Source organism: Miniopterus schreibersii, assembly GCF_964146895.1.
Source record: "Miniopterus schreibersii genome assembly, chromosome: 18".
NCBI lineage: Eukaryota > Metazoa > Chordata > Mammalia > Chiroptera > Miniopteridae > Miniopterus > Miniopterus schreibersii.
Window position 1 is genome coordinate 7534057 of NC_138121.1, and position 27747 is coordinate 7561803.

General features: G+C 52.5%; 1 protein-coding gene across 4 annotated transcripts; it reads left to right on the top strand.

The window, feature by feature from the left end:
- Nucleotides 1-18339, top strand: NUMBL (NUMB like endocytic adaptor protein). 4 transcript variants are annotated; one of them, XM_081119157.1, is made up of 10 exons: nt 1-166; nt 3607-3691; nt 4560-4699; nt 5779-5853; nt 5935-6009; nt 7313-7453; nt 9587-9776; nt 12633-12938; nt 15336-15458; nt 16506-18339. In XM_081119157.1, the coding sequence occupies exons 1-10, from the start codon at nt 143-145 to the stop codon at nt 17132-17134; spliced, it is 1788 nt and encodes a 595-aa protein (XP_080975283.1). In that variant the 5' UTR covers nt 1-142; the 3' UTR covers nt 17135-18339. The 4 variants fall into 4 exon arrangements, with proteins under 4 accessions (XP_080975283.1, XP_080975284.1, XP_080975281.1 ...); XM_081119158.1 differs by having other exon boundaries at nt 43-166; nt 12636-12938; XM_081119155.1 differs by having other exon boundaries at nt 43-166; nt 5779-6009.
- Nucleotides 18340-27747: the final 9408 nt, after the last annotated feature.

A 27747-nucleotide genomic window follows, 5' to 3' on the forward strand; every position in this document is an offset into this window, starting at 1 on the left:
GTGCATCTCGCTCGGTCCGCGGGTCTCCGGCGCCTGCCAGCGTCTGAGCGAGCCGCCGCCGCCCCCGCCACCGCCGCAGCAGCAGCACTCGGGGATCCGGGCCCAGCCGGGACCGCGGGAGGCGGGGGCGCCCGGGCCCTGGATGTCCCGCAGCGCGGCGGCCAGCGTGAGAAGGGCGGGAGAGTGGGGCTCGGGTGGGGGGCGGCGCCGCTGCTGATGTGGCGGAGGGTGGGAGGCGGCCGCGGCGCCCGGATGGAGAGAGGGTGCCAAGGCTCGTCCTGGGTGGGGGCCCACGAACAGGCCCCCCACCAAGCCAAAGCTTGGGAGACAGGGTCTCGCCACAGGCCCTCTTTTACCAAGGCCCTAGATATAGGGATCCCGGACACAGAACTCCCCCTCAGAAAAATCAAGGACAGGGGGACAGATTCTCGGTACAACTCCATAGACAGGGTTTTGGGGATGGGTCCGGGACACAACCCCCAGATGAAGCCAAGGCCTCCGGGAGGCGATCCCAGACCAGACGCCATCCCCACTCCTCCCTGCCTGAGGGGGTCTCTGAGCACAACAACCCTCTAGGCAAGGTCTCGATGGGGTCCTGGGCACAGCTTCCCCAGAAGCCGAGGCTGGGGGGTGGGGGGCATTCCAAGCACGAACTGTCCCCAGGCCTCTGAGGCGTCCCGGGCACAGCATCTCCGCCCGCCCCCCCAATCCTTGGGCGGTGTCCCAGGAACAACCCCTTCTCAAAACAAGGTCCCAGTGCCTGGGACTCCACCCCCACCTCAGCCTGAATAAAATTAGGGAAATTTCAAGCACATTCCCCTCCCCTCCCCGCTTGGTCAAGGGTCCCAGGTCACAGGTCCCCTGGGCCACCCCCTTTGTCCCTGGGGCTGCCCAGCTGCCTGGGAGTGGCCCCACCCTCGGATAATGGGCCGGCCCCCCAGGCTCCAGGATTCATGCTGGAAGGGGGGTGGCCCCCCAGAGACCGGGTGCAGCCGTGTCTGTCTGCAGCGTCTGAGGTGATGGCGGCTTTGTGTGTGGTACCTGGGGGGAAGAGGGGGAGCAGGCGACGAGAGGGTGGCTAAGAGTGTGACCCCGTGTTTGTGTGACTGGCTGTGTGTGTCTGTGCCACAGCTGGTGACTGAGGAATCCTCTGCGTGTGTCTGTGTTTCATGCTTGTGGTTGTGTCTAGTAGTGTATGTGAGTGACCCAGCATTTGTGTGACTGTGTATGTGTGTATGACAGCTGCTCAGAAAGAACCCTGTACTTTTTAGTCTATGTTTGAGTCTGTGCATGGTTGTGACTGTGGGGTTGTCTGTGGTTCCATCTTTAGTGATCCATGTTTGTGTGCCTTGGTAACTATAACTGGGTATGTGACAGTGTATGTGTTGAGTCTGGGGTTGCGCATGTGTGTGCTTGACTGAAGACGTGGGTGGAGTTGTGATTGTGTGTAAGTGGTGTTGTGTCTATGACTGTCAGTGTGCGCTGCTCCCAACGACTGAATGTTTGTGGTTGTATCTATGACCGATTTTATATTTGTGTCACACATGGGTCTGTGACACACAATGTCCCTGCAACTGGGTGTGTGACTGCCATTGTATATGAAGTCAGCCACGTTGTGTCTATGTGACTGGGTTTACGTGATGGCACTGTGACTTGTATGTTTATATGACTGGTTGTGTGTTCAGAGCCATGTCAGTGTGTGTGACGGGGGGTTGTATGAATGATTGCCTCTAGCTCTGTGTTGATACTGATTGTGTGTAGTTACAGTCCTGAATGTGTGATTTGGGTTATGTACTTGACTTGGGGTCTGAACCTCTGGCTGACCATTAATAGTGGGTTATTTCACTGTGTCTGACTCAGAATCTAGGTGTGTCTATATGTGTTAGAAGGGATGTAGGTGACTGGGGCTTCTGTATTTGTGTGTGACCTGCATGTCTGTGACCCTGGGTGACTCTTTGTATTTGCGTCTGTGTCATGGGCTGTGAGAGTGTGTCTGTAGCTGTGTGACTGTTTGATATGTGTGTGTCTGCGTGCGTGCCAGACTGATTGTGTTTGAATGTGTGATTTGGTGACAGGGTTACTGTCAGGAACTGTGTCTTCTGCATCAACGCAGCTATAAATGCTCTGTCTGGGTCACTGCATTTCTGAGCATGCACCTGTGTGCTTGTGGTGTGTAAAGTGGAAATTGTGTAGGATGTCTGTATGTGTGAGATATTACGTGTCTGGCTGTCTACATGGGGCTGTGATTGTATGTTGCCAGTTGTCTGCTTGACTTGTGTGTTTGCATGAAGAGAGACTATGTGTTTCTCTGTGATGCTATGATGGGGTACAGCTGGGTATGGGATATTAGGTGACTGTGATATGTGGCCGGGTAATATGGACACTGACGCTGTGTGACTTGGCGTACACAACCACTTCTGAAATGTGTATGGCTGTGACTCTGAACCAGCGGTGGTCTGGCAATGTCTGAGTGTGGCCATCCTTGGGGATTGTTGTCTCTGGGTGGTTGTGCACATGTCTTGAGTGTGTAAGCGAGTTTCTCTATAATGCGTGGGCCGTGGCTATCTGTGTCTGTGATTGGGGATGGTGGACTGTCCATATAAATTAGTTGACACAGTGACTAACTGTGAGCCCCAATGACTGGGTATGTGTGGTTGTGTGACAGTGTGTGACCAAAAAGGTGCGCTGGTGTGACTGATTCGAGGGGTTGAGTGTCCCTGTGTGGCTGTGTGCCTGTAGATGATTAAGCACATGTGGCTGTGGCTGGGTGTGACCAAGTGTGTGTATGTTTCCATGCATCCATGACCAGATGTCAACACACAGCAGCAGTTAGGTATGACAAGTGTTTATGTCTGTGATTGTGTCTGTGTGACTGGGTATGATTCTACGTGAGTGGGTCTGTGACATATCTTGGGTGGCTACCTGAGGAAGCATAGCTGTCACTGGGTGTGGCTGTAGTGCACCACTCTGGTGGGTATGCCTGGGCTCTTTGTATGTGGCTGAGAAAACAGCAGTGACCAAGTATCAGTAGCTGACGTGACCAGGAGTTTGTGACGTGACAAGGAGTTTGTGACGTGACCAGTCCTAGGCAGGCTGGGACTATCTGCATGTAGACATATGTCTGTAGTGGAGACTGTGTAGATCTGTGAACACAGCTATGTGCCAAGATGTTTGTAGTGGCTGTGACTGTTTGGGTGTGTCTGTGTGACGTGGTATGTATAGTTGGGGTTGTGTTTGTGTATAACTAAATGTGCAGAGCTGTGTCCCAGTGCTAGGGACAACTATAGGCATGAGTTGCATCATACATGTGACTGTATGTTTGTATCCCTGAACATGTGTCTAGAGGGCAAGGCCTCTCCCTCCTCATACCATCCCTATGAATACTAAGAGCCTCCTGAGGCCAGGATAGCTCCTAAGAAATGCCCCCAAAATGCAACCAGGTGGCTCATTTCCCTTGTAACAGTTGCCATGACAACCAGTTGCTCTCATCCCTGATGAGAGCCTGAGATAGAGGGGGAGGTTGGCTAATGTCCAAAGAGGGGGTGAGGTAGGGGACTGCACCCATCCTAAGCCATCCTCTCACCTTTTCCTCTGTCCCTTGGGCAGGGCGGACCCAGAAGGCCTGAGCAGCATCTGCCCCCAGCCCCCTGTGGGGCCCCGGGGCCCCCTGAAACCTCCAGGACGGAGCCAGGTGAGTGACCAGCTAGGGACAGGGCAGGGACTGAGTGGGAACTGTCCCTGCAGTCAAACAGTCCTAATCACACTCATGAATGGACACCCTCAGACCTCTTCCCTGCACACTCAATGACCATCAAAGCCCAACTTATGCACAGACACACACACCTGGACTATGTCACACACACACTGGGACATTCAGACACATATCAACCTCCCTACACAGAAGTGCATGGTCACAAACTTACAGATACATTCCCAGACTACACCCAGACTCCCTCAGACAGGCAACTACAGACACTAAGCAGATACTGAAGCTTAGATACACATTCTCAAGGGACACAGTCTTACACACAGGTAGTTGGCCAGACAACATGTACAGGCCCACACTTTTATAGACAACAACCAAACTTTCTCCAGCAGACACTGCCTCACAGACAGCACCTGTGGACCCATTCTCTCGTAAAGAGCTACACTTCTGCACACAGACAGTCTCACACATACTACCCAGCACTCATAGACAACAGCCATGTTCTCACAGTCACATCCTCATAAATAACAGTCACAAACAACTCTCAAAGACAACCACCTCACGTTCTCACACGCCCTCCCAGATGCATGGGTATGTACTGACACACTCAGAACAACACTCATAGACCCAACTCTACAATAATCACATGCTCTGACACAGACACACCCTCACAAACAGCCACAGTCTTGGACATAGACATGGTCTCTTGGGTAACTGTCACATACACTGTCATAGGCAGCAGTCATCAATGACAATAGCCACACCTCACATGGACACCCCGTGTTCCCTGAGCACTGTGTCCATCTCCCTTGAGCCCCATGCTTCTGACCCCCTCCTTGTCCTGTGTCACCAGACGGGGCTGGCACCATGAACAAGTTACGGCAGAGCCTGCGGCGGCGGAAGCCAGCGTACGTGCCCGAGGCCTCGCGCCCGCACCAGTGGCAGGCAGACGAGGATGCGGTGCGCAAGGGCACGTGCAGCTTCCCGGTCAGGGTGAGTGGCCGCGGGGCGAGGGGCCGCGCGCCGGCCCAGGAAATTCTGTCCTGTGTGGCGGAGACAGCGCGTCCGCAAAGAGCTGCGGAGCCTGCCCACGCGTGACCCCCCTGCCTGCGTCCTTCAGAGTTGGGATTAAAAACCGAGCCCTGGCCAGTGTAGCTCAGTCGTCTCTGGCACCGAAAGGTGGCCTGTTGGATTCCCAGTGGGGTACCCACTTGGAGCGCGGCCGGGCTGCGGCTGCGGGCTGACCCCCAGTAGGGAGCGTGCAGGAGGCAGCTGGTCCGTGTTTCTCTCTTTCTCCCCTTAACACTCTCTCTAAAATCAATAAAAACTTTTTTTTTTTTTTTTAAAGAACAACCTACACACATTCTCTTGTACCAGAAAAATGTTACCTGAGGGATAGCATGCCTGGGTCACCCCATTTTGTGGGAGCTCACACTTTCCAGAGAGCACTGGAAGGTCACAAAAATGTTATAGCATTTGCAGATCATTCTATGACCTTTATAATGCGCACTACACTTTTATAAGAGAGACAGCAGGTTCAGGTTTAAATCCCAACTTAGTCCCTTCCCCTAGGTGCAGACCTTGAGTGTGAGATGTCCATTGGGTGGTGCAGGAAATGCTGGTGGGAGGAAAGAAAGGCAGCCAATCAATGGTGTGTTTGTCACTAACCTGCAGCTGTGGGCAACTGAGCTTAATGTAGCTGGAGACTCTGGGAAATAGAGCCACCCACCCACAGGGGCAGGAGCTGGGGCCTGTGTACCCCACTTCCCAACAGTCATTGCTGGGGCCAGTCCTCAGGCGCAGAGATGCAGATGCTGCACGCAGGACAGCAGTGACAGGTTAAGACCCAGGGTTAGAGGCAGGATGGGAATCGCTACTGCATGCTGTGCTTTGGTCTCATCTGTATATCTGGGATAGGAATGCGGGACCCACCTTGTAGAGTTGAGGTGCAGAGTAAATGAGTTACTAAATACGATGTGCTTAGGGCATTGTGTGATGCATCCCAGCTGCCCAGGGGACACTCGGAATTATTGATTACTGTGCTTATTTCGTCCTCTTTCCTCCCTCCCAAGTACCTGGGCCACGTGGAGGTGGAGGAGTCCAGGGGGATGCACGTGTGTGAGGATGCCGTGAAGAAGCTGAAAGCGGTGAGTGGGGCTGACGCAGGGAGGGGGTGGTCAGGCCGGAGGCAGCCCTCATCAGGCCCTGTATTCTCCCCTCCCCACCAGATGGGCCGGAAGTCTGTGAAGTCGGTCCTGTGGGTGTCAGCCGATGGGCTCCGAGTGGTGGATGACAAGACCAAGGTAGGAGGCCCGTGGGGGTGGGAGAGGGCACCAAAGGGCCCCTCTCCTCACCCTGCTCGATGGGGCCGAGGATGCTTTCCCACCCACTGCTAGGATGGCCCTCCCTCAGGGACCTTCTGGACTACACCATGTGCTCCTGCGACATCTTGGCACACCTCACAGCCCTAATTCAGGATTGAGTCTTGCGGTTGTCTGTGAGCTGGCGTAGATAGTGGGTAAGGGCACAGGCTGTGGAGCAGCTGCCTTGGCTCCGATCCCTGCCCACCCACTTACCAGCTGGGTGACCCTGGGTATGAGACGTAACCCTTCTGTGCCTCAATTGTGTCATCTGTAAAATGGGGGTAATAAAAGACCCTACCATTACCTGAGAAAGTAGATCACATAATTTAAAGCTGTTCCTCTGTCGACTGAAAGATAATATTGACTAGGTGTTTCATCACCGAAAAGGGTTTATTCGGGAAAAAGAAAGGGTTGCCACCAGGTGCACGCAGACATGGCAAGCCACATGCACCCTGGCCTGCATGCCGAGATGGAGGGCTATTTACAGAAGGGAAGAGGGAGTCAGGCCATAGAGCTTTATTATAAGCAGAGCTCTTCCTGTAGGGTTCTCCCATGTAGGGTTCATGTGATTACATAGAGTGTGAGAACTTCCATAAGCCCTAGCTCCTCCCATAGGCCCTCCTGACTGCCTGCGTAAAGCTGCTGTTAGTCTTTATCACCTGGTACACCGTAAGTGGTCGGATCAATGAGTGTTAGCTGTTATGTGTTTGTTGTCAGTCTACCCAGCCAGACAGGAGTGCCATGGGGCCAGGACCTGGTGTCTGTTCACTTTTTAATTCCCTGCCTGCAGCCCAGAGACTACCAGAGGAGACAGCCAGCACATGATGAGAGTTAGGTTAATGACTGTCAACGGTATTGACACCTTTACACAGGCAGTTTGCTCAGCCTGAAATATTGTTCCCTGCCTTTTGCCTCCAGGAAGCTTTGCCTGACTCCACCTCCTACACACCCAAGTTGGATCAGGCACCTCCTCTTGGCTCCTGCAGGCCCCTGTGCCTCCCCCATCCCACCTATAACCTCTCTGCCTGTGCCTCCCTCATTACAGCCTGGCTGAGACTCTGGGGCTCTCTCCTGATTCTGCGCTAGACTGGGAGCCCCATGCCGGCAGGGCACACAGCAGGATGCACAGTGACTCCTGGGTGCCTGCCCTAATCAGGATGGGATAGAGAGCAGACACTAAGGGAAGGTTGAATGAATGTATGACAGTTCACATTCCTCTCCTGGCCTCCTCGACTACTCCCAGGACCTGCTGGTGGACCAGACCATCGAAAAGGTCTCCTTTTGTGCTCCTGACCGCAACCTGGACAAGGCCTTCTCTTACATCTGCCGTGATGGGACCACCCGCCGCTGGATCTGCCACTGTTTCCTGGCACTCAAGGACTCTGTGAGTATTGCCAGAGCCCAAAGTCTGCTGACTCCTCTCCCATTCCAGCCCCATCCCCGGCATGCCGAGTGGAGTCAGATACGCCGCTCACCTCTCCTCACCAGAAAAGAGACCATACTCAGAGCTCCTAGCTTCGAGTACTACTGTGGACTTGAGTGGGTTAATACACAGGATTTATTTGATGCCTGGCACATAGGAAGCACTCAGGAAAACATTGGTTATCACTCTACTTATCAGTTCTTCATGTTTCTCTACCTTTTCTAATTGGGGGTCATGTACATACAGTCGTATGCACTCCACGTCCAGTTCCATGAATTTTTGCTTATGGATAAGCCCCACCCAGGTCAAGTTGTGGGGTTTCCGGCCCCCAGCAGGCTCCCTCAGGCCCTCCTCAGACATGAGTCATCTTGCCTGCATCTCTTTATATTCTGGGGGATCAAGGTCCCCTCTGAGAATCAGATGAAAGCAACAAATGGTGCTTCTCAGAAGCATTCTCAGTTAGGATTCCGAGGCTTGTAGCAGAAAACTCTGATACCGGTGCTTTCGGTGAAATAGAAGTTTGCTTCTGTTTCCTGGGAAAGGGCCTCGCGGCTTTTCTTCTTTTTGGCTTGTGCCTCCCCAATATTATCTGACTCTAATTAAGGGCTCACGTGAGAAAGGTTTACCTTCAGGACACGCCTTTCTCCGTTTGCCAAATTCCTGAATGTCCTTTGACTTTTTTCTTTTTAAAACTCTCCTTACTGCCTGATTCGGCCTCTGACATGGAGCTTTCTGCAGGTTTGTGTGAATGGTTCCTCTTCCATCATCTAAAGTGATGGAAGAACCCGAGCCTGAAGAGAATACCTGCTGGATTTCTTCTTCTCTTTTTCCTTGCTGTCTTTTTTTGGATGAGCTCCCACTTCCACTTAATAGTTTCTCCCTGTGTTTTTTTTTAGGTCTTTCTTCTAGATCTCATTCATTTTTTTTCTTCAAAGTCAGCCAATGCCTTGGAGCCTTTTTGTTTTTTATATTTCTGTCACTTCTTCCTGGGTAGGCCTTGGTCAGCTGCGGTCATTAATCTGGGATCGTTGACCCTGAAAACTGGATCGAACCCTTTGATCTGGCCATTGCTCTTGGGATCACATAGGCCTCGCGGTTGCCCTGCTTCCCTGTGGTGCTGGGCTGAGCGCAGTCAGATGCCAAGGGAGACCCAGCCAGTGGAGCAGCCAGAGTGGTCCCCAAGCTCTTTTTATTTTGAAAAAAACCACACATTGTCCACAAACCTTAGGTATACTTTTGCTGAGTTTTCACAACTGCATGCACCTGTGCAACCCCAAACCCTGCCAAGCTTACATGACCACCACCCCAGTGCATCCCCCCTGCCCCTTCCCAGTCATTCCCCACCCCACCCGCTAAGAAACAGCCGCTATTCTGACTTTTTTCATCATAGATTAGTTTTGGCTGTTTTAGAACGTCCTATAAATGGAAGCATATGGCAGTGTTCTTTTTTTAATTTCCATCCCCTCAGCCCCCTTCCCTTTGGCAACCATCAGCTTCTTCTCTGCATCTATAGGTCTGTTTCTGTTTTGTTTGTCTATTTTGTTTTTTAGATTCCACATATAAGTGAAATCGTACAGTTTTTCTTTCTCTGACTTATTTCACTTAACATAATGCCCTCTAGGTCTATCCATGTTATTGCAAATGGCAAGATTTCATTCTTTTTTATGGCCAAGTAATGTTCCATTGTATCTGTATACCACATCCTATTTATCCACTCATCTATTGATGGACACCTAGGTTACTTCCTTACCTTGGCTCTTGTAAATAATGCTGCAGTGAACATAGGGATGCAGATATATTTTTGAATTAGTGTTTTTGGGGTTTTTTCAGATAAACCCCCAGAAGTGGAATTTCTGGGCCACATAGCAGCTGATTTTTTTTTTAGGAATCTCCATAGTCTTGAACTTTTGTTTCCGGCTTTTTTCACTCAGAGCTGTCATTTGTACCCCTCTAGGTGCAGGTGTTCATAGAGGCCTCGAGAGGCAGAGGGATTGTCCGGGGTCACCTGGAGCCTAGGTGCTGGCACCCAAGGCTCCTGGTGTCCAGTCTGCACAACTCAGTGTCTCTAACCCTCTCCCCAACCTCTTCCCACAGGGCGAGAGGCTGAGCCACGCTGTGGGCTGTGCTTTCGCCGCCTGCCTGGAACGGAAACAGCGGCGAGAGAAGGAATGCGGGGTGACAGCCACCTTCGACGCCAGCCGCACCAGCTTCGCCCGCGAAGGCTCCTTCCGCCTGTCCGGGGGCGGGCGGCCCGCTGAGCGAGAGGCCGCCGACAAAAAGAAAGGTGCGCGCTACCCGAGAGCGGGGCTGGGCAGCGGGCCCCGGGCGGGCGGGCCGGTTTGCAGGGAAAGCTGCAGAGGCACAGGGGCTCTACAGTTTGCAAAGCAGAGCACCAACCACAACATTTGGTTACAGTTTTTTAAGCTTGCTTTAGTTTAAGGAGTTCTTTGGGCAATATTCTGTAGACCACAAATCCCAGCAAAGCTCCCAGAGTGCTCTGTCACCTGCCAGCTTGGGGAGGTTCCTGGGCTTTTCCAACTGTGTTCGAAAAATGAAATAGAAAATACCAGAGTAATCAGATGTAGTAAGGGAGGTATAGCTTAATGATAGTTTTACTTCAGTATCTGTTTGCATGTGTGTGTTTGTGTGTGTGTGTGGAATGGGTTACCGTGTAAAGGTATTTCTTGCTCTGGGTTGCCATCAGGAAAGTTTGAAAACTATCTGCTAGGCTCCAACATTCTAGGTGAATGGCAAATACCTACGTAAGTTCCCAAAATTTTTTTTTTTCAACATAAGGGTATTATGTGCTAAGTCACAATGTAATTGAATTTTTCTTTTCTGTGGATTCTAGTTTTTAAATTTTTGGAAAACACTGCTTGAGATTGACAAAGAATTTACCACTAGGAACTGTATCAGATTAAAGGAGACTAAAGAGATTTGAGGAATATTAACAAATTCAGTGTGTGGTCCTGCATATATATATAAAAGAGCATCTGTGAAGGACACAATCGGGACAGTTGGGGAAACTGGAATCTGGACTGTAGATTGGCTAATGGCATCGTACCCGTGTTCAGTTCCCCAAGTGAGACATGATACTGTGGTTGTGTAGGGGACCGTCCTTGTTCTTCTGAGGTACATGCTGAAGGTTTGGGGTTAAATTGCCTGCAAGTTACTCTTAAATGGTAGGAAAGAAATTATGGTAGGAGGGAGGGAGCAAATATGGCAACATGTTAACACTGGGGACCATATGGTAAGAGAACCTGCTGGCTCGTTATTACATCATTCCTGTAAGTTTAAAATATTTCGAACTGAAAAGTTAGGAAAACAACTTTTTATCACTTACTAGAATATTAGAGTTTACAAAGTATGTTATATGTAAACTACATGACCATTTATAAACTTCTTTACAAATTAACTTCATCACAGCTCACAGAGTATTTTTCTTTGCATCATCTATGAAAACCTGCAGAGAATTTTCCATGGGCAAAGCATGGAAAAGTGAAGTCAGCAAAGGGCCTGGTCTTTTGGTTTTATTGTTTACAAAGAGCACACTGAGTACACACACAGCCCTTCACAGTTTACAGAGACTTCTTTACTGTTAATATAGGAGATTAGAAGTTTCAAAGACTGTTGCCCTATGCTTTAGAGGTTGCAGAGGGTTTTGCTGTTTCCCAAGGATATTATAGCCTCCGGGTACTTTGCACTGTAGAAAGCGCTTTCCAGCCTGCACAGCAAAATGAGAGTTTACAGAGAGCATTATGATTTGCCCAACATATCCCACCGGCCGAGTCACAGTCTCAAGGCACTACATTTGTCCTGAGGTACTGCACTTGTACAAAGAGAGCTTTCTAGGTTTGCAGGGGAGCCGTGGGCCTTCTGGGAAGTTGTTTATGAAGCTTTTGTCAGATTACAAAGTTACAAAGCATGGAACATTTACTCCCTCACTGAACCTCTCTGGGGGCCCTGGGTGAGGGGTGGGGTGCAGCAGAGGGATGTTTATCTCAGGTTTACAGTTCCGAAGCTGGAGCCCAGAGAGCCAAGGGGACTTCCTGAGGTCACACAGTGAAAGGGGTGGCGGAGTAGAGGTGGTTTCCTGGTTCCAACCTGTCCCAGGCTGTTTCCGCTGCCTGGGGCCAAGGCTGGGTGAGAGCCTCACTGCCTCAACCTGGAAGATGGGAGCAGAAATGCCGGGTGACCTCCCTGCCCTCTCTGGGACTGAGTTTAATCTCCCTGGCATTCAGGCTGCAGGAGGGTGAGGCCCTGATTGGAGGGGGTGGTGTTTGTGTATTGGCAGGGGTGAGGGGACCTGGCCACTGAAGAGCACTCTTTGGGCTGAGTGGGAAGACAGGTGTCCCTCAGGGGAAAGAGGACAGTCTCAGAGTGGAGGGAGCCCAGGCCAAGGGGCTGGAAAGATCTGGAAAGCTCCTCAGAACAAGAAGTGTGCCACGCCAGGTGTAGGAGTATGGGTAGCAACTGGAGGAAGGGGGGAGGTAGTTGAGGTGGGAAGAGTGGTGGGAGGTACAGAGACAGAGAGAGGGAAGACAGAATGACAGACGAAGACTGCATGACATGGAGAGCCCATGCCAGAGGGAGAGAGAGGCAGGTTAGGGTAATTGTTTGGACCACCAACTCCAGAGCCAGCCTGCCTCTTGCTAGCACTGTGGCTTGGGCAAGTCATTTACCATTGCTAGGCCTCAGTTTCCACCCCTGTAAAATGAGGATACTGGTAGCATTGACCTCAGTGGGTGGTTGTGAAGATTGAATGAGTTAATAACTGCAAAGCACTTGGAACGAGGCCTGATACATTCATCATGCACCAAATAAGTGTCCATTAAATTAGTCAGAAAAGGAGACAGAAGGTCTCAAAGGGAAAATGGGGAACAGCAGAGAAAACAGATCGGTGGCAGAAAGCTAGAAAGACACAGGAGGTCAGGTTGGGGGACAATTCCTCAGTGGCCTCCTGGGTAAAGTGGTCTTGACTTGGGTGGGAGTGAGGGACATGCAGGGCCCTAAGCAGCCTGTCTTGAGGGCAGGATACATTGGGTGAGGAAGGCAGCCTTGGGGATGACTAAGGAGACCAGGTGGGAGAGGCCGCAAGTGCCAAGGTGAGGTATCTAACCGCCTGTCTCCCCGTCTCCAGCAGAGGCAGCAGCTGCCCCCGCTGCAGCTCCCGGCCCTGCGCAGCCTGGGCACGTTTCCCCGACACCAGCCACCACATCCCCTGGTGAGAAGGGCGAGGCAGGTACCCCAGTGGCTGCAGGCACCCCTGCAGCTGCCATCCCCCGTCGCCATGCCCCCCTGGAGCAGCTGGTTCGCCAGGGCTCCTTCCGTGGGTTCCCAGCACTCAGCCAGAAGAACTCGCCTTTCAAACGGCAGCTGAGCCTGCGGCTGAACGAGCTGCCGTCCACGCTGCAGCGCCGCACCGACTTCCAGGTGAAGAGCACAGGTGAGCCCCGCGGGCGAGCCCGGTGTCCGTGCGCGCGGGGCGGAGAACAGGCGGTAGGCACCGTGACTGACCACACGCCTACCGCGCGCAGGGGTGAGAGAGGTGGACACACTGTGATCAATTAGCAGTGTCTGCTGCTGGCGAGGCAGAATGGAGAAGTGGGAGAAATCATGATCGATTAGCAATGTCTGCTATGGACAGAGGATAAAAGGAAGGCGGCACAAGTCATGATCACTTAGCAATGTCTGCTGTGGTAGGGAAAGGCGAGAGGTGGCATACGTCATGATCTAAAGGAGCATCTGCAGTGGGAAGGGAGAGGAGAGGTGGCTCGGTAGTATTACCCAAGGGAGACAGGCAGGAGGGCTGCCTTTCCTCCCAGCTGTCAGCGAACCATGCGGCCTGGCCTGCTCTCCTGCCTCCAGACACCTAATCTGAGACACCTACTTATCATGGCCTTGGGGACCCGTGTGGGAGGTGTTGATCTGTATCCAGGAGGCTGGGCTACTCCAGAAGGTGACTGCTGAGCAGATGCCAGCACTTGTTGAGAATGATGGGCATTCACTCCGTATCCTGAGCATCCCTTTTTTGCTGTCCTCTTGCAACCTGACATTATGCGCACCCCCCAGGGCTGTCACACATGCTCCCCAGAGGCAGCAGGCTCCCCGGGCTTTATTTGGAAGCCTCAGGCTCCTGTAGCCAGTTGCTCACTTGCTTGGATGTGACTTGCCACACAAAATCACTGACTCTCACAGATGTCACAGTCTGCTGCAGGTGTCACACACACTCTGTAGTCACACACTTAGTCAAGTGCACACCAAAATCACACACACTTAGAAGGTGCACAATCAAATGTTGCAGTTCCACACACCTAGAAAGCACAGATCCAGAAATGACACACCCAGATTTACACACACTCGCAGACTACACACCGATTCACGCAGGCTTGGAAGTCACATGTGCAGATCATGCACACTTGCCAACACATTCATACATCACACAAGTGGACTGGCTCACACCTGGGAATCACAATCAGGTCACCATGCACCTGGATTTGTCACATTCAGATACATCCTCAGAAGCTGCACCCTCATTTGGACTAACACACACAGTCATCACATGATTGACCTGGAAGCCGTGTACCTCCCACCTGCGCACCCCCACGTCACACCTGCTGACTCCTCCAGTCAGTTTATTTCTCATGCTCATTGGAACATCACAGGCTCCCTTAGACACAGATGCTTGCTGAGATGTCACAGACACTTGTCACACACCACACTTGGCGGTCCTCTGTTTATTCAGATGGTACTTTTGCGCATCCCAAGTGCTCATGAGGCCCCCACACCTGCTCACTGCCTTCTTGGCACACGTGCATCTCTGCCCCTGTGATATATGTTATAGAGGCCAGGGTGGACAGGGCCCCACTTTGCCACCCAAAGCAGGATAAATGATCCCCACCAGTGAAAAACAGGGTAGCCAAAATCCATTCTGACTGGCCAATGCTCTTGCCATCTTTGTGGTTAAATATATTTTTTAAATTAACATATGTTCTTTTTTTTTAAAAATATATATATTTTTTTACTTCAGAGAGGGGGAGAGAGAGAGAGAGAAACATCAATGAGAGAGTCATTGATCGGCTGCCTCCTGCACACCCCCCACTGGGGATCGAGCCCGAAACCCCGACATGTCCCTGACCAGGAATCGAATCTCAATCTCCTGAATCATAGGTCGATGCTCAACTGCTGAGCCCCACTGGCCAGGCCAATATATGTTTTTAAACATTCCATATTTCTTCCGGTTTGTGGCTACCGACAGGTCCTCCTTAATTTGGGGAGTCTCTGTGACTTTCCGCCATCCAATTGTTGGGAAAATTTCCCAGGGCTGAGAGGCCCGAGAAAGGGGCTGACGACTCCACCATTACATCAAGAGTTTATTCAGGGAACTTACATACGAGGCACGTCTTGGGCAGCGGCAAGACCACATGGATAGCCTCCCTGCCACATGGCAGGAGCTAAGGGGTCATTAGGACAGGGCAGCATGGAAGGGGTACTGGCGCGATGACCTGATCCAGGAACCAGCACGCCTGGGGCACAGGAAACAGTCTCTGAGGGGATTTTTAGGAAGCCATCTCTGTTCTGGCCAGGACCTGGTTTGCGGGTCCAACAGCTGTCACATCATGAAACAGTCTCTCCTCTACACCAGTGTCACACACCACTTGTACCACTCAGATGTCACACACATATGCACAGAGTTATCATTTTTGTGACCATGGCCACTGAGTTACTTCAGAGTGGACCCACCAACCCACACACCTTGTGTGAGAGGGCCACCTGAGGGCAACGGGGTCAAGAACAGGGTCTGCGCCTGTTCACTGACCTCTGCCTTTCCCTGACTTCCCAGTGCCCGAGATGGAGCCTCCTGGTGCCGGTGACAGCGACAGCATCAACGCTCTGTGCACACAGATCAGCTCGTCTTTCGCCAGTGCTGGCGCAGCAGCACCAGGGCCACCACCTGCCTCAATGGGTGAGCCCAGCCCTTCCCTGGTGGCACTGCAGGGCCCCTCCTGCACTCTCCTGCTCCATTCAAAGCTACCTCAGGGACTCCAGGAATCTTGGAATCCCACAGGCTTAGGACCATGAGTCATAGAACTATGGGGTCATCTTAGACCCATTGGTCATCTTACAGCTATGAGATCACCTTAGAACTATGGGATCTTTTTTTTTTTAAATCTTCATCCTAGGATATCTTTTTAGATTTTAGAGAGAGAGGAAGGGAAAGGGAGGGAGGGAGAGAGTGAGAGAAACATCAATCAGTTGCCTCCCATACACGGCCCGACGGGGGGAGGATGGAACTCGAAACCTAGGTATGTGCCCTAACCGGGAATCAAACCCGTAACTTTCTGGTGTATGGGGTGATGCTCCAACCAACTGAGCCACCCGGCCAGGGCCCCATGGGATCATTTTTAAACCTTCCTTAGAATAATAAAATTCAGAAACGTATAGCCTTAGATCACAGGGTACTCGAATCTAACAGATTTGGAGCCATGAAACCTTGGAAGTCTCACAGCTTCAGAAAGGTGCAGGGTGCTCTCTGAGAAGCAGGCTGTGGAGTCACCTCAGGGGCATGGCCTTATCATTAGAAATGCGGGAGCACCTTAGACTCGCAAACAATGTAAATTTAAAGCTCTAGAATCTTAGAAAACAGAAACTTAAAAGCATGAAACCTCACTCATTACTGTAGGATAGTACAGCCTGAGAAAGACCTGTGGAGCCTTAGAATCTTAGCCTCCTAAAACAAAACATTCTCAGAATATTAGAACCAAGGGTGATGCTAAAGAGAGTTAATAACAGGTTTGGCACTGACCCATCAGAAGCGAAGCCGGCCTGGGTGACTGTCAGTCCCACCTATGGCTTTTCGTCTCGGGGCCTTAGACTCTCAGAACTGTATTTTCCTAGCACCGCAGAACCATCAACTGGTCCAGGATGGATTCGGGCTGGTTGCAGAGCCTGATGCCAGCCTCAGGTTCTTCCGACGCAGCCCTTGCCCTCACCTGCCCCCTCCTCTGTCCAGGGACTTCTGCTTGGGGCGAGCCCTCGGTGTCCCCAGCAGCTGCCTTCCAGCCTGGGCACAAGCGGACCCCTTCGGAGGCCGAGCGGTGGCTGGAAGAGGTGTCCCAGGTGGCCAAAGCCCAGCAGCAGCAGCAGCAGCAGCAGCAAGTGTCCTCGGTGCCTGCCGTACCCCCTCCCCTGCAGCCCTTTCCCGCCCCCTTGGGGCCCTTCGATGCTGCACCTGCCCAGATGGCCCTGTTTCTGCCGCCCCCACACATGCAGCCCCCTTTTGTGCCCACCTACCCAGGCTTGGGCTACCCGCCCATGCCCCGCGTGCCCGTGGTGGGCATCACACCCTCACAGATGGTGGCCAATGCCTTCTGCTCAGCCGCCCAGCTCCAGCCCCAACCTGCCGCACTGCTGGGAAAAGCTGGAGCCTTCCCGCCCCCTGCTGCGCCCAGTGCCCCTGGGGGCCAGGCCCCCCCTCGCCCCAATGGGGCCCCCTGGCCCCCAGAGCCAGCACCCGCCCCGGCCCCTGAGTTGGACCCCTTTGAGGCCCAGTGGGCAGCGTTAGAAGGCAAACCCGCTGTAGAGAAGCCTTCTAATCCCTTCTCGGGCGACCTGCAAAAGACCTTCGAGATTGAACTGTAGCCCAAGCCACCCTGCCTACCCCATTATCTCCGGGTGCCCCCCGCCTGGGAGTGGAGGCCCAGCTGTCCCCTCACCCTGCTCCCTGGGGCTGCGCCCCTCAACAGCCCTCTAACCCCTCTCTCTACTCCCCCGACAACCACTATAGAACCAACATTGTGACACCCAGGCCGCCATAGGATGGAATTCAGGGGCGGACCCAGCCTGGCTAAGGGTCCTGTTTTACTGCCAGGCTTAGGCTGGCAACGCTCCTTACTCCCCAGACGGGGTGGCTGCAGTCCCACTGAGTGCCCTCGGTTAAAGCTACATTTTCCAGTTTCTGTTGTTGACCTTCCACCTCCCAGTGTTGGGTGGGATGGGGGAGGGATACCCATTTAGGGGCTCGCCTGGGCCCCACACGGGTCTCCCCCCCCATACACAGCACAAGCAAAGGGCTTCCCTCTGCCCACCCGCTGCGTTCACTGCCAATGCTGTGCTCACCCCTATTACCCCTCCCCTCGGGGGCCAACATCCTCCCTGGGCCAAGGTCTCTTGGGGGCAGGGGCCAAGTTGGGGGCCCAGGAAGTGGGGTAGGGGGAAGGAGGAGATGCTCAGTTACCTCACGTTGGTGCCCGCTGGGGAGGGGTCCAGAGGAAGGGGGCGGGGTGCCTGGCGGGTACTTTTCTATCTTTTATTTCCAGATTTTTTTGTATCTAAACTTGCATATTTGTATTATACCAGGACAGCCAATAAAGTAAGGGTATAATGGTGCCCCTCAGGAAAGCAGGGTGTGTGTTGGGGGGGTGAGGTCACACAGCCTTTCTTCCTGATTCATCCCCTAAGGCAGGGGGGTCTCCCTGCATAATACCCTGGTCAGAACTAGCAGCAGGTAACAGCCGACCTGGTACTGCAGAGGTGAGTAGCAAAGGGTGCCCAAAATTAATCACCCCATTTCTGATTCTCACAGATTTTGAACCAAGGAATTAAAATTCTAATCTGCTGCTAATAAGTTCAGTATTAAAATCCCTTCAAATAATGAGGCTTGGAATAGCATATCTTTGAGCAGGCTAATTCCTTTGTCATCAGTTGTATTCTCTGTGACTGAGGCCAAAGTGTCATTTGATGTGGCAGCATGTTTTCAAGTCTGTCTTGTTTCTTGTGCCCCTTGATATAATCTACGAGTTATGTATTTTTCAATATGTAATATATAAATTATATGCTTAACTCTTTATAGCTCTTCAAAATGAGGTGATTGATTTGGTGAAACCCAATGTTATATCCCCATGTGATGGATGGGGAAGTTGAGTCACTCACTCCAGGTCACACACCTGATTAGTGGGGGAGCCGGATTCATACCAATCTGAAGGCCAGTCATTAAGCCACCTGGCTGTGAGGGAACAAGCCTGGGGACTGCCCTCAGGAGTCTGCATTACAGCCCACCACTCAGCTGCAGATCCTGGACTAGGGGACAGGTGCCAGGGCACCAAGGGGATCCCCAGGAAGGAAGCAAAGGACTCTGCCAGAAAGGAGCCACAGTTTCTCATCTCCAAGCCTTTGCAGATGCTGCTTCCTCTGCCTAGAACACCCTTTCCTGACGCTGCTCCTGCTCCCAGAGAACGCCGCGTGTCCTTCAGGCCTGGGGTCAAGGAGCCTCTTCTTACAAGTGGACCCTCTTCTATTCTCCGCCCCCCCAACACAGTCCATTCAAAGTTTAGAAAGACCTTTGACCCTTCAGGCTGAGTGGGATCCTACAGGGCCCTGGCCGCTCTTCCTGTTTCCCCATCCCAGCCCTGACCCGTCCGGGGACTGAGTGAGGGGTAGGACTGGGGCTCTCCTGGTCACCTGTGTGCCAGCACAGGGCAGAGGCAATCTCAGCAGGTCATCACTCCAAGCCGCTGGTGAGTGAGAGGGGCAGAGAGGGCCTAAGACCCACAGAGATGATTCTAACTCCGGTGGATGGGAAAACAGGCCACGCAGTGCACAGAAAATCAGGGACAGTCAAAACCCTGTTCTCTGCCAAAGGCTGAACTTTACACAAAACCACCTTCCCTGTGCCCAGAGCAGCCTTTCTCAGAGCCACTCCCCCCAACAGTCCCCTGGGTGCAGAAGGTCCGGTCTGCACAGCTCCCGACTCCCCAGGGCCTCCTTGCCTTCCCTCCCACGACCCACGGAGACTCTCCCAGCTCCTGGCTCGTCTCCCTCCAGACACCAGCGATCCGGGGTTCACCTCCCACCCTCCGCTTCCCCCAGGCCTGGGCTTTCAAAATAGACCCAGGATAACCGAGTTAACGCCCCCGCCCTACCGGATGGCCTCGTCCCCTCGCCGCCACGTGCAGCGCCCGACACATCCTCTTGGAGGTCACTTTTGGGCGGCCGTCCAGCGCAGGCTGGTTCAGGGCCCCCTTTCCAGTTCAGCTGCCCGCCGCCCGCCGCCCACCGCCCACGTTGCCGGGGTCTCTTCCCAAACGTTCTTGGCACGAACAACCCGCAGCCCTCCCGCTCCCCCCAGGCCACGCGGCCCCTGTGCGCGAGCGCGGTAAACAGCGCCCCCTTGTGGCCCTGTCCCCGGGAACTCAGGGGCCCCATTCGGGCCTCGCGTCAAGAGTCCCCCCAGACCGATGCTATGGCAGGAAAAGTGTTTTTTAAACGTTGGAGTCTCAGTTATGAGCAACATTATCCTTCAGGCTCTGGCTCATGCGTTCACGCCTCTCGGAAGTCCTCCCTGACTCCTCCCGTCTCGATCCGAAGCCTGCATCGGGCTCCTGCAGTCCAACTTCGCTTCCCCTAGGGCAGCCCTGACCCTTCTGCCTGTTTCTCCTCTCCTGGCCCTAACCCCTCTTCCTGTGCACCCCCCATCCAGGCCCCACCCCTAGGCTGTCACTGTGGGCCTGTGAGGGCAGGGACAAGGGCTGCCTTAGTCACCACAGTATCTCTAGTATCATCCGGGGTGGGGCACAGTGTAAGGCTCAGCCGACCTCGGCACCTACCCCCAGGGAGCATTCATTCACTCCCGAAACCCATATTTTGCTTTGTTTTATCTAATAGTTTAAGTGAGGTATAATGTCCACTTTACAAAATTCACCCGTTTTAAGCGCTTTACTGATTTGGGGTGATTTTAGAGGACAGCCATCACCGCAGTCTGATTTTAGAGCATTTCCATCACCCTGAAAAGACCTCTTGTGCTCCCTTGCAGTCACTGCGCGTTCCCACCCCGGCCCCAGGCAACCACTGATCTGCTTTCCTCCACTAGGTTTTCTCTATTCTGTGCACATTCGCTTTCGGAAAACTCGCTCCGATCAGATGCTGGGTGCGGAGGGCGCTGAGTGAGGCACCGGCCCTGCCCTCGGGAGCTCGGCGTCGGCCCGGGGCTTCGGCTGACGGGAAAATGAGTCACTCATTCAGGCATTCCAGATACTTATTGATAATCACCAAGCACTTACCAGGGCCAGGTACTACTCTAGGACCTAGGGGTCGAGCAGTGGGGCACAAGGACAATGTCCTGCTCTGCTGGACTTGCTATTGTAAGGGGGAGATAAAAAATAAAGGAACAAGATGTGTCATGATACAATGGCTGGTTGCGATAAGTATTTTGAAGGAAAAACAGAGGAAGGGATAGAGAGTGACGGGTGCAATTTTAGAGAGGGCAGTCAGCACCTCTCTAGGAAGGACGCATTCGACCAGAGGCCCGACTGAAGGAGTCCTGCCCGATTCTGAGGGAACAGTGTTCCTGGCTGGGGGAACAGCCGGAGCAAAGGCCCTGAATACAGGGCAGGCGGGAGGGCGGGAGTGTCATGAGGGCTGGGGAAGGCCGTGGGAGATGAAGTCAAAAAGTTACAGAACAGCTGCCCAAAGCAACCCTTTCCAAAGTCAGTGTGACAATAACAAAACAACGCCACACATTTCCAGAGGCCTCCCAGGCACTGCCCCTGGGTGAGAATCACAGCCATCAGCTGCTGGGAGCCAAGCGCAGCCTCTGCCCTTCAGACTTCTGGGAGAGCATGTTGAATGGGACTTCCCCAGAATTGCTACGAGGGCCAAAGCTGAGGACAAACGTGGCCAAGTACCCCGTCGCCTGAGTTCACGGCCGCAGCGATGGGAACCAGCCACCTACCCAAAGAACTCAATGAGAGAACGCGGGGCGGGCCCAACTTCCGTGCCCCACCCCCAGCCCCTCAGGAAGGGATGGGGAGAAAGGGGTGCCAGAGGGTAGAGTTCTAGAGCTTTCCCTGCCCTGCGAACTTGGAATCAGGTTTCAGCACAAGTTTTCCCCCCTCAAATATCTGTTGTGGAAAAATTTAAATCTATGGAAAAGTCGAGAGAAGAGCACAATCAACTCCACATACCCTCCACCTGGAATTAGCAGTTGACAGTTCAGGCTGCTTTCTCTCTCAGTCCACACACATGCTCCAGCTCCTCTCTGTCATGACCTGCCGAGTCTCCGACACCTACCTGTCTCTGGGCTTCTGTTTCCACCTCGAGGATGTGGCTCTGAAGGGCAGGGGCCTCTTCTTCCAGAGTTGGCGCTGAGCGTCTCTTAAAGATGCGAAACCAGCTCGGCGGCTGTGCCCTCCTCCAGGACGTGCAGAAGCCTCCCCAGGATGAGTGGGGTGACTCTCAGGACGCCACAGAAGCCGCCGCGGCCTTGGAGAGGAGCCTGACCCAGGCCCTTTGGGACCTGCAGGCCCCGGGCTCTGCCTGCACAGCCCCTCAGCTCTGTGATTCCTGCAGAGCCGCTTCCTGGGCGAGCGGGTGAAACTCCTCAGGAAGATGGGCGACACCTGGTCACCTCCGCAGCTAGTGCGCCCCAGGCTGGCGGGGGGAGTATCTCTCGGAAAGGCTCCCCCTCAAGCGGACTAGGAGCCTTTGGAGTGCAGAGGCCTCTGAGGGGCTCCTCTGCATCCCCCCGGTGCCTGGCTTCTGCGTGAGCCTCTCCCCCAAATCCCCAGCCATTCTTTTAACCACCCTGGAGCCCCTTCCCATGCCCTGGGCCAAATGGAAACAATAAAGCTTTTTGCAGCAGCAGGCTTTGCCTGTGTGCTATGGCACATGAGGGGGGATCTATTTTCACAAGGTTAACTGGATTGGGCTGGCAGGGAAAGAGGAGTGGGCCCCGCCTGTTCTAAGGTGTGACCTCACCTGGGTAGTGCTTGCTGTAGCGGATTCTCTAATAACATAAAATAAAATAAATTTAATGACCAGTACTTTGGGCACGGAATGGTTCATTGCTCTGCCTGACATTATGGTGGGAAGCCCTGGGAAGCCCTGGGGAGGGACCAGAGCAGCTGGAGCAGTCAGGTGAGGGACATTTGCGGCCCTTGAGGCAGCGTGATTTACCAACCATCACAGAAATGCTTAAGCGTTTCAACAGTCGCCATGAGATAGCTGTCGAAGGTGAATGTTAGCTTTTCTTGCTGGTTCAACCCCCTTTTAACATGAGCTAGTGTGAATGGATTTCTGTTTCCTGCAAGAGGGGGGAAGAAAAGACTTCCTCTCATGAGTGTGAGTCATGAATCAAACCTTTAGGAAATAACAAATGGCAGTGAAATCTCACTTTAACTGTATGAGGTCATTTCAGCTCTGGGTCAGGCAGCAACTCTAAGGCAATTTTGACTGTGAGTTGCCAAAGGGTCCGCACCCTTTGGCCCAGGAATCCCGCCTCTGGGACTCACGAGGATGTGCATCGAGGCATTATTTATAATGGGAGGAAATTGGAAACAGCTTCAACGTCTGGCAACACTGCCCCGTTGAGTAAACATCGTGCAAACACTAGAGATTGTGTTTACACAGAGAGACGAGGGACAGGGGAACAGCTTACGTTGTAAGAAGGGAAAAAGCAGGACTGTATAAACAATTTGCTCACATGGTTATATAAAACACACACACACTTTAAAAAGCCTGAGTAAAATAGAAAAGGCTGAATGGAAATACATCAAAATGTTAACTACAACAGTGATGTGGGACTGGGGGCCGTGGGGGAGCAGGGGTAGTCTTGCTAGTTTTCTGTATTTCCCAAATTGTGCTTAACAAACAACCAACTCTTCTTTTTTCTTTTTATTTACTGATTTGAGAGAGAAACATCGCATCGTTGTTCCACTCATTTCTGCAGTCATTGGTTGCTTCTGGTACGTGTCCTGATGCGGGGTGGAACCCCAAACCTTGGCGTATTGGGACGAAGCTCTAACCGTCTGAGCTACCCTGCCAGGGCTCTATTTTATTTTCAAAACTTCCCACTTAGATCATGAACATTTCCAAAGAGATACAAAAAGCAGAGAGACAATAAACCCGCGTGGACCCATCACCCACCCTCAAGAACCATTGACGCTTTGCAACTTCATTGTCTTTCCCCTCCCCATTTTTTTTGAACTTAAAAAAAATACAAGTGATGGACATCGTGTTCGTTCTTACGTAGGAAATGAGCATCTGAAATGGGAGGTTGCCTCCTTACATACCACACCAATGCCTTATCACACCGAACAGAATTAACAAACTCCTTAATATCATCTAATACCCAGGCCGTATTCAAATTTCCCCGTGTCCCACAGACATCCTTTTACAATTGTCTTGTTTGAACTGGGGTCCACACCAGGTATATTCATTGCACCGCTTTTGGTTTACTATTATTCTCACTTACAAACAGTGGAAGCTGTGGGTGTGTGCACAGCCCTATGAGTTGTGTGGTTTTTTAAAATATGTTTTTATTGATTTCAGAGAGAGGAAGGGAGAAGGAGAGAGAGAGAGATAGAAACATCCATGATGAGAGAGTCATTGATCCGCTGCCCCCTGCCCGCCCCTCACTGGGGATCGAGCCCACTACCCAGGCCTGTGCCCTGACCAGGAATCGAACCTCCATCTCCTGGATCCTAGGTCGATGCTCAACCACTGAGCCACGCCCGGCCGGCCGGGCTGTATTTGTTTTTCTAATGGGAGAAAATCAATAATCAGAGGTGGAGTAAGCCCTGAAGTTATTTAAGACCAAGAAGCACAGGGTTAGATAGAAGACCAGAGCTCCAGTCCCGCTCTCCATCTTGGGGCCTCCTCTCTCTGAGCCTCAGTTTCCTCATCTGTGAGGTGGGTGCTGTGAGGACCCAGTGAGTTAGGAAGGGCACCCAGGAAGCTCTCAGCCGCAGAGGTTGGTCTGACCTGCTCTTTCTTCTTTATTTACAGCCCCCCAGGCTGAGTCATCCCCTTGTCCAGGCACCAGGCCCGCACAGAGCAGCCAGCACTGCATGTCCCCTTCCCTCCCTCTCCAACCCAGCCAACCCCACACTGAGTTCTGTGGTTTCTCCCTTCAGTGCCCCTCCCCCAGCGCCGAGTCCCCAGAGCCTGTCCCACCTCGGTCCCTGCCAGCCTTCCCTCGTGTCACCTGGGACCCACCCCCCCTTCAGCCACCAGAGGAGCTTCCTAAATCTCCCCACCCCTCCCGCATCCCTCAGGGTATCACCGAGGCCTGCCAAGCCCCTCCATTCCCTATATGACAAAATTATTTCCAGTAACAATCAGGAAATGAAACGAACAATATTAATGGCCAGGAAAGAAATGCAAACAGTGAACATTTTCTTTTCTTGAGCCTCATACATACGAAATTGTGCCAGCAAAAAGGAATTTAAAAATAAACATTACAGTAGGAGAAAGGAAAAAAAATGCACTGCTATTTATTCGAAGTCTATTGAAAGATTCTAAGTTTGAACATGGATCCTTCGGTTACAGTTTGATGTAATAAAACTTTATGTAAATACTTGTAAGGTTTTTCTTCTTGTGGAGAGAAGTTGGGAGGGAGGGAGACGGAGGGAGGGAGCCAGAGACACAGGCCAGGCCAGCAGGTTGCACGGCCAACGGCTCCTTCGCCAGAGGCTCAGCACCGAGTCCCACCCGCAGGCGCTGGGCCCCGGACACTTGGGGGCGCCCTACAAAGCCCCCCATCAGGATGCAGGGCAAGGGCATCAAACTGACGTTGCTTCCCCCTGCCCTGGCTCCAAGGGGAAGTCCCCCCGCCCCGCCCCGCCGGCGCCTGGGTTCTCTCCCGGACCCTGGGCCGCCCTCTGGAACACGCGGGGGTGACGCGCTTGGAAGCTGGGGACGGAACTGAGTTGGGTTTTGTTTCTCTCTCTCTCTCTGAGTTTAAAAACTCTTCATGTTGCTGATTCTCAGGCATCAACCTTTTTTTTTTTTTTTTTTTTTTTTTAATGTTTTGATTTATTTCAGAGAGAGAGAGAGAAATGAGAGGGAGTCATTGATTGGCTGCCTCCTGCGAGCCCCTTGCTGGGAATCAAGCCCCAACCCCGAGCATGTGCCCTGACCGGTGACAGAACTGTGACCTTCTGGTTCATAGGTCCGTGGTCAACCACCAAGACACACCGGCTGGGCAGTGTTTGTTTTTTCTAAACTGATTCTCGAAGTAGATGCACATGCAAAACAGTACAAACCACAAGTGTACAGCTGGGTGGATGTTCACCAACTGAACACACCTGTGCCAGCAACTCCCAGACCAAGAAACATTTCTAGGCCCTCTGGAAGCCCCCTTGTGGCTCCTTTCAATCTCTCCCCCCTTCCCCTCCAAGTCACCATTCTGGCTTCTGGCTGCATAGATTGCTTTTTCCTGTTTTGGATTTTATATAAATGGAACCAGAAAATATATTCTCTTTAGTGTTTGGCCTTCCCACTCAACACAGTGTAGGACTCACTCCTGCTGTCGTGTGTCGTTGTAGGTTCCTCTGCTGGCGGTGCTGATTCCACTGCGTGACTATGTCCAGTTTACTCGTCCGTTCCTCCCTGGTGGCGAGGCCGCGAGCCGAGTGGGAAGAGGGGACAGCCAGTGCGAAGTCCTGAGGTGCGAACATGTCTGGTAGGAGGGGACTCATGCGGCTGGAGAGGAGCAAGCGAGGTGCGCAGACGGGGGACATGAGGCGAGAGGGGGACAAGAAGCAGATGGCGCACGCTTGTGGGCCACAGTGGGGACTCTGGCTTTTTCTCTGAGTGCGATGGAGCCACGGAATGGAACGTGCAACCCAGGTATGTACCCTTGACTGGGAATCGAACCCAAGACACTTTGGTCCACGGGCTGGTGCTCTAACCACTGAACCAAACCGGCCAGGGCCCGGCAATCTGTCTTATAACAAGCCCTCCAGGTGATTCTGACTCTCTCGTTCTAGGATATAAATTAAGCTGCTATAACAAAGAGACTTCAAAATATGACGACTTAAATGAAAGTTTACTCTCACATAATACTCCAGAGGTGAAATGATCCAGGGTGGCAGTGTGATGACCCAGGGACCCAAGTTCCTTCTACTATGACTCAGCCATTCTGTGGGATAATTTTGAAGCAATCCTCAACTATTATTTTACTTCATGATTATTTTTGAATGGTTCAGAAAAGGACTCCAGAGCCAGAATGCCTAGGTTCAATCCACACTCTGCCACTTAATAGCTGTGTGATCTTGGGTAAGTTTCCTTACCTCTCTGTGCTTCAAATGGGGAATATGGAAATTATAATAATGCCCATTTCATAGGACTGATGTGGGGATAAAATGAGGTGAGATATATCTATATCCATATCTATATCCATATCCATATCATCTATATCTATATATCTATATCTAATCTATATCTATATCTAATCTATACCTGCCTGGCACGTAGGAAGCATTACTTAAGTATTAGCGATGACGACGACGACGACGACTAAGGTGATGACCAGAGGCTGGAAGTAAGTGGCCGGCAGTGCTCGCTGATGACTGAACCTCGGCCACTAGGGGCCCGCTTGGGATGCGCCTGCGCGCGGTGACCGTCAGGGGGCGCTGCGGCGCTTGTCCCGCAAGCGCGGCGACTTCCTGGACTGTTTCCCTCTGGACATTCCAGAGGAGAACGCGTTGGTCCCCGCGCGTGCCAAGGGCCCTACAGCACCGGGGCTGGAGATTAGTGCGGGGTATAAAAGCTAGATCCTTGGCACACCCACCAGGTCGGGTAGGGGGTGAGAGGAATGTTTGGGGTTCTCAAAACCCCTCCCCGCCCCACTCCCAGGATGCTTAAATTCATTGGACCTCAAAGTTTTCCAGCACCGTTGCCCACCCTGTCCCCATTCCTGGGACATTTAAACAGCACAGGGGTCATGGGATGCCCACTGGCTTCCCAGGTACAGGTGCTTGGGGTATGGAAATATTTGGGAATTGCCTACAATGTTGTTTGTGTGTTTTCCTTCTGTGAATGTCCAGAGATTTCAGCAGATTTTCAAAGGGATCTAGAACCCCAGAGACTGTTTGGAACGCTATCTCTTCCTCCAGGAAGCCTTCCCTGGTGTTCTCTCAGACTGGGCCGGTGCCTCCTCTGACCTTCCCCATCCTGCCCTGACCCTTCTGTCTGTGCCTCCCCTACCTCAGCACCGATGATCATGTCTGGCGATGTGTCTGTCGCTCACTGAAGCTTCATGAAGGCAGGGACCAGGGATATATTATGCACCAAAAAAGGTCATCAGCATTGTCCAACATGGGGACTGACATACCAAGAGAATAAATTTAAAAAGGTATTTGCCTTCCTTACCTCTAGGCCTTTGCAGATGCTGTTCCCTCCACCTGGAACACCCTCCTCCATGACTTCATCTGGCTCATTTTCCCACAAGGTTCAGGTCTCAGCTCAGACAGCTC

What these genes read in the sequence shown, in the direction of transcription:
- NUMBL (XM_081119155.1), top strand. Translation starts at nt 143, where the DNA reads ATGTCCCGCAGCGCGGCGGCCAGC. An exon ending in CGTGCAGCTTCCCGGTCAGG is followed by an intron (nt 4,700 to 5,778) that starts GTGAGTGGCCGC and finishes CTCCCTCCCAAG; the next exon opens with TACCTGGGCCACGTGGAGGT. An exon ending in TCCTGGCACTCAAGGACTCT is followed by an intron (nt 7,454 to 9,586) that starts GTGAGTATTGCC and finishes CTCTTCCCACAG; the next exon opens with GGCGAGAGGCTGAGCCACGC.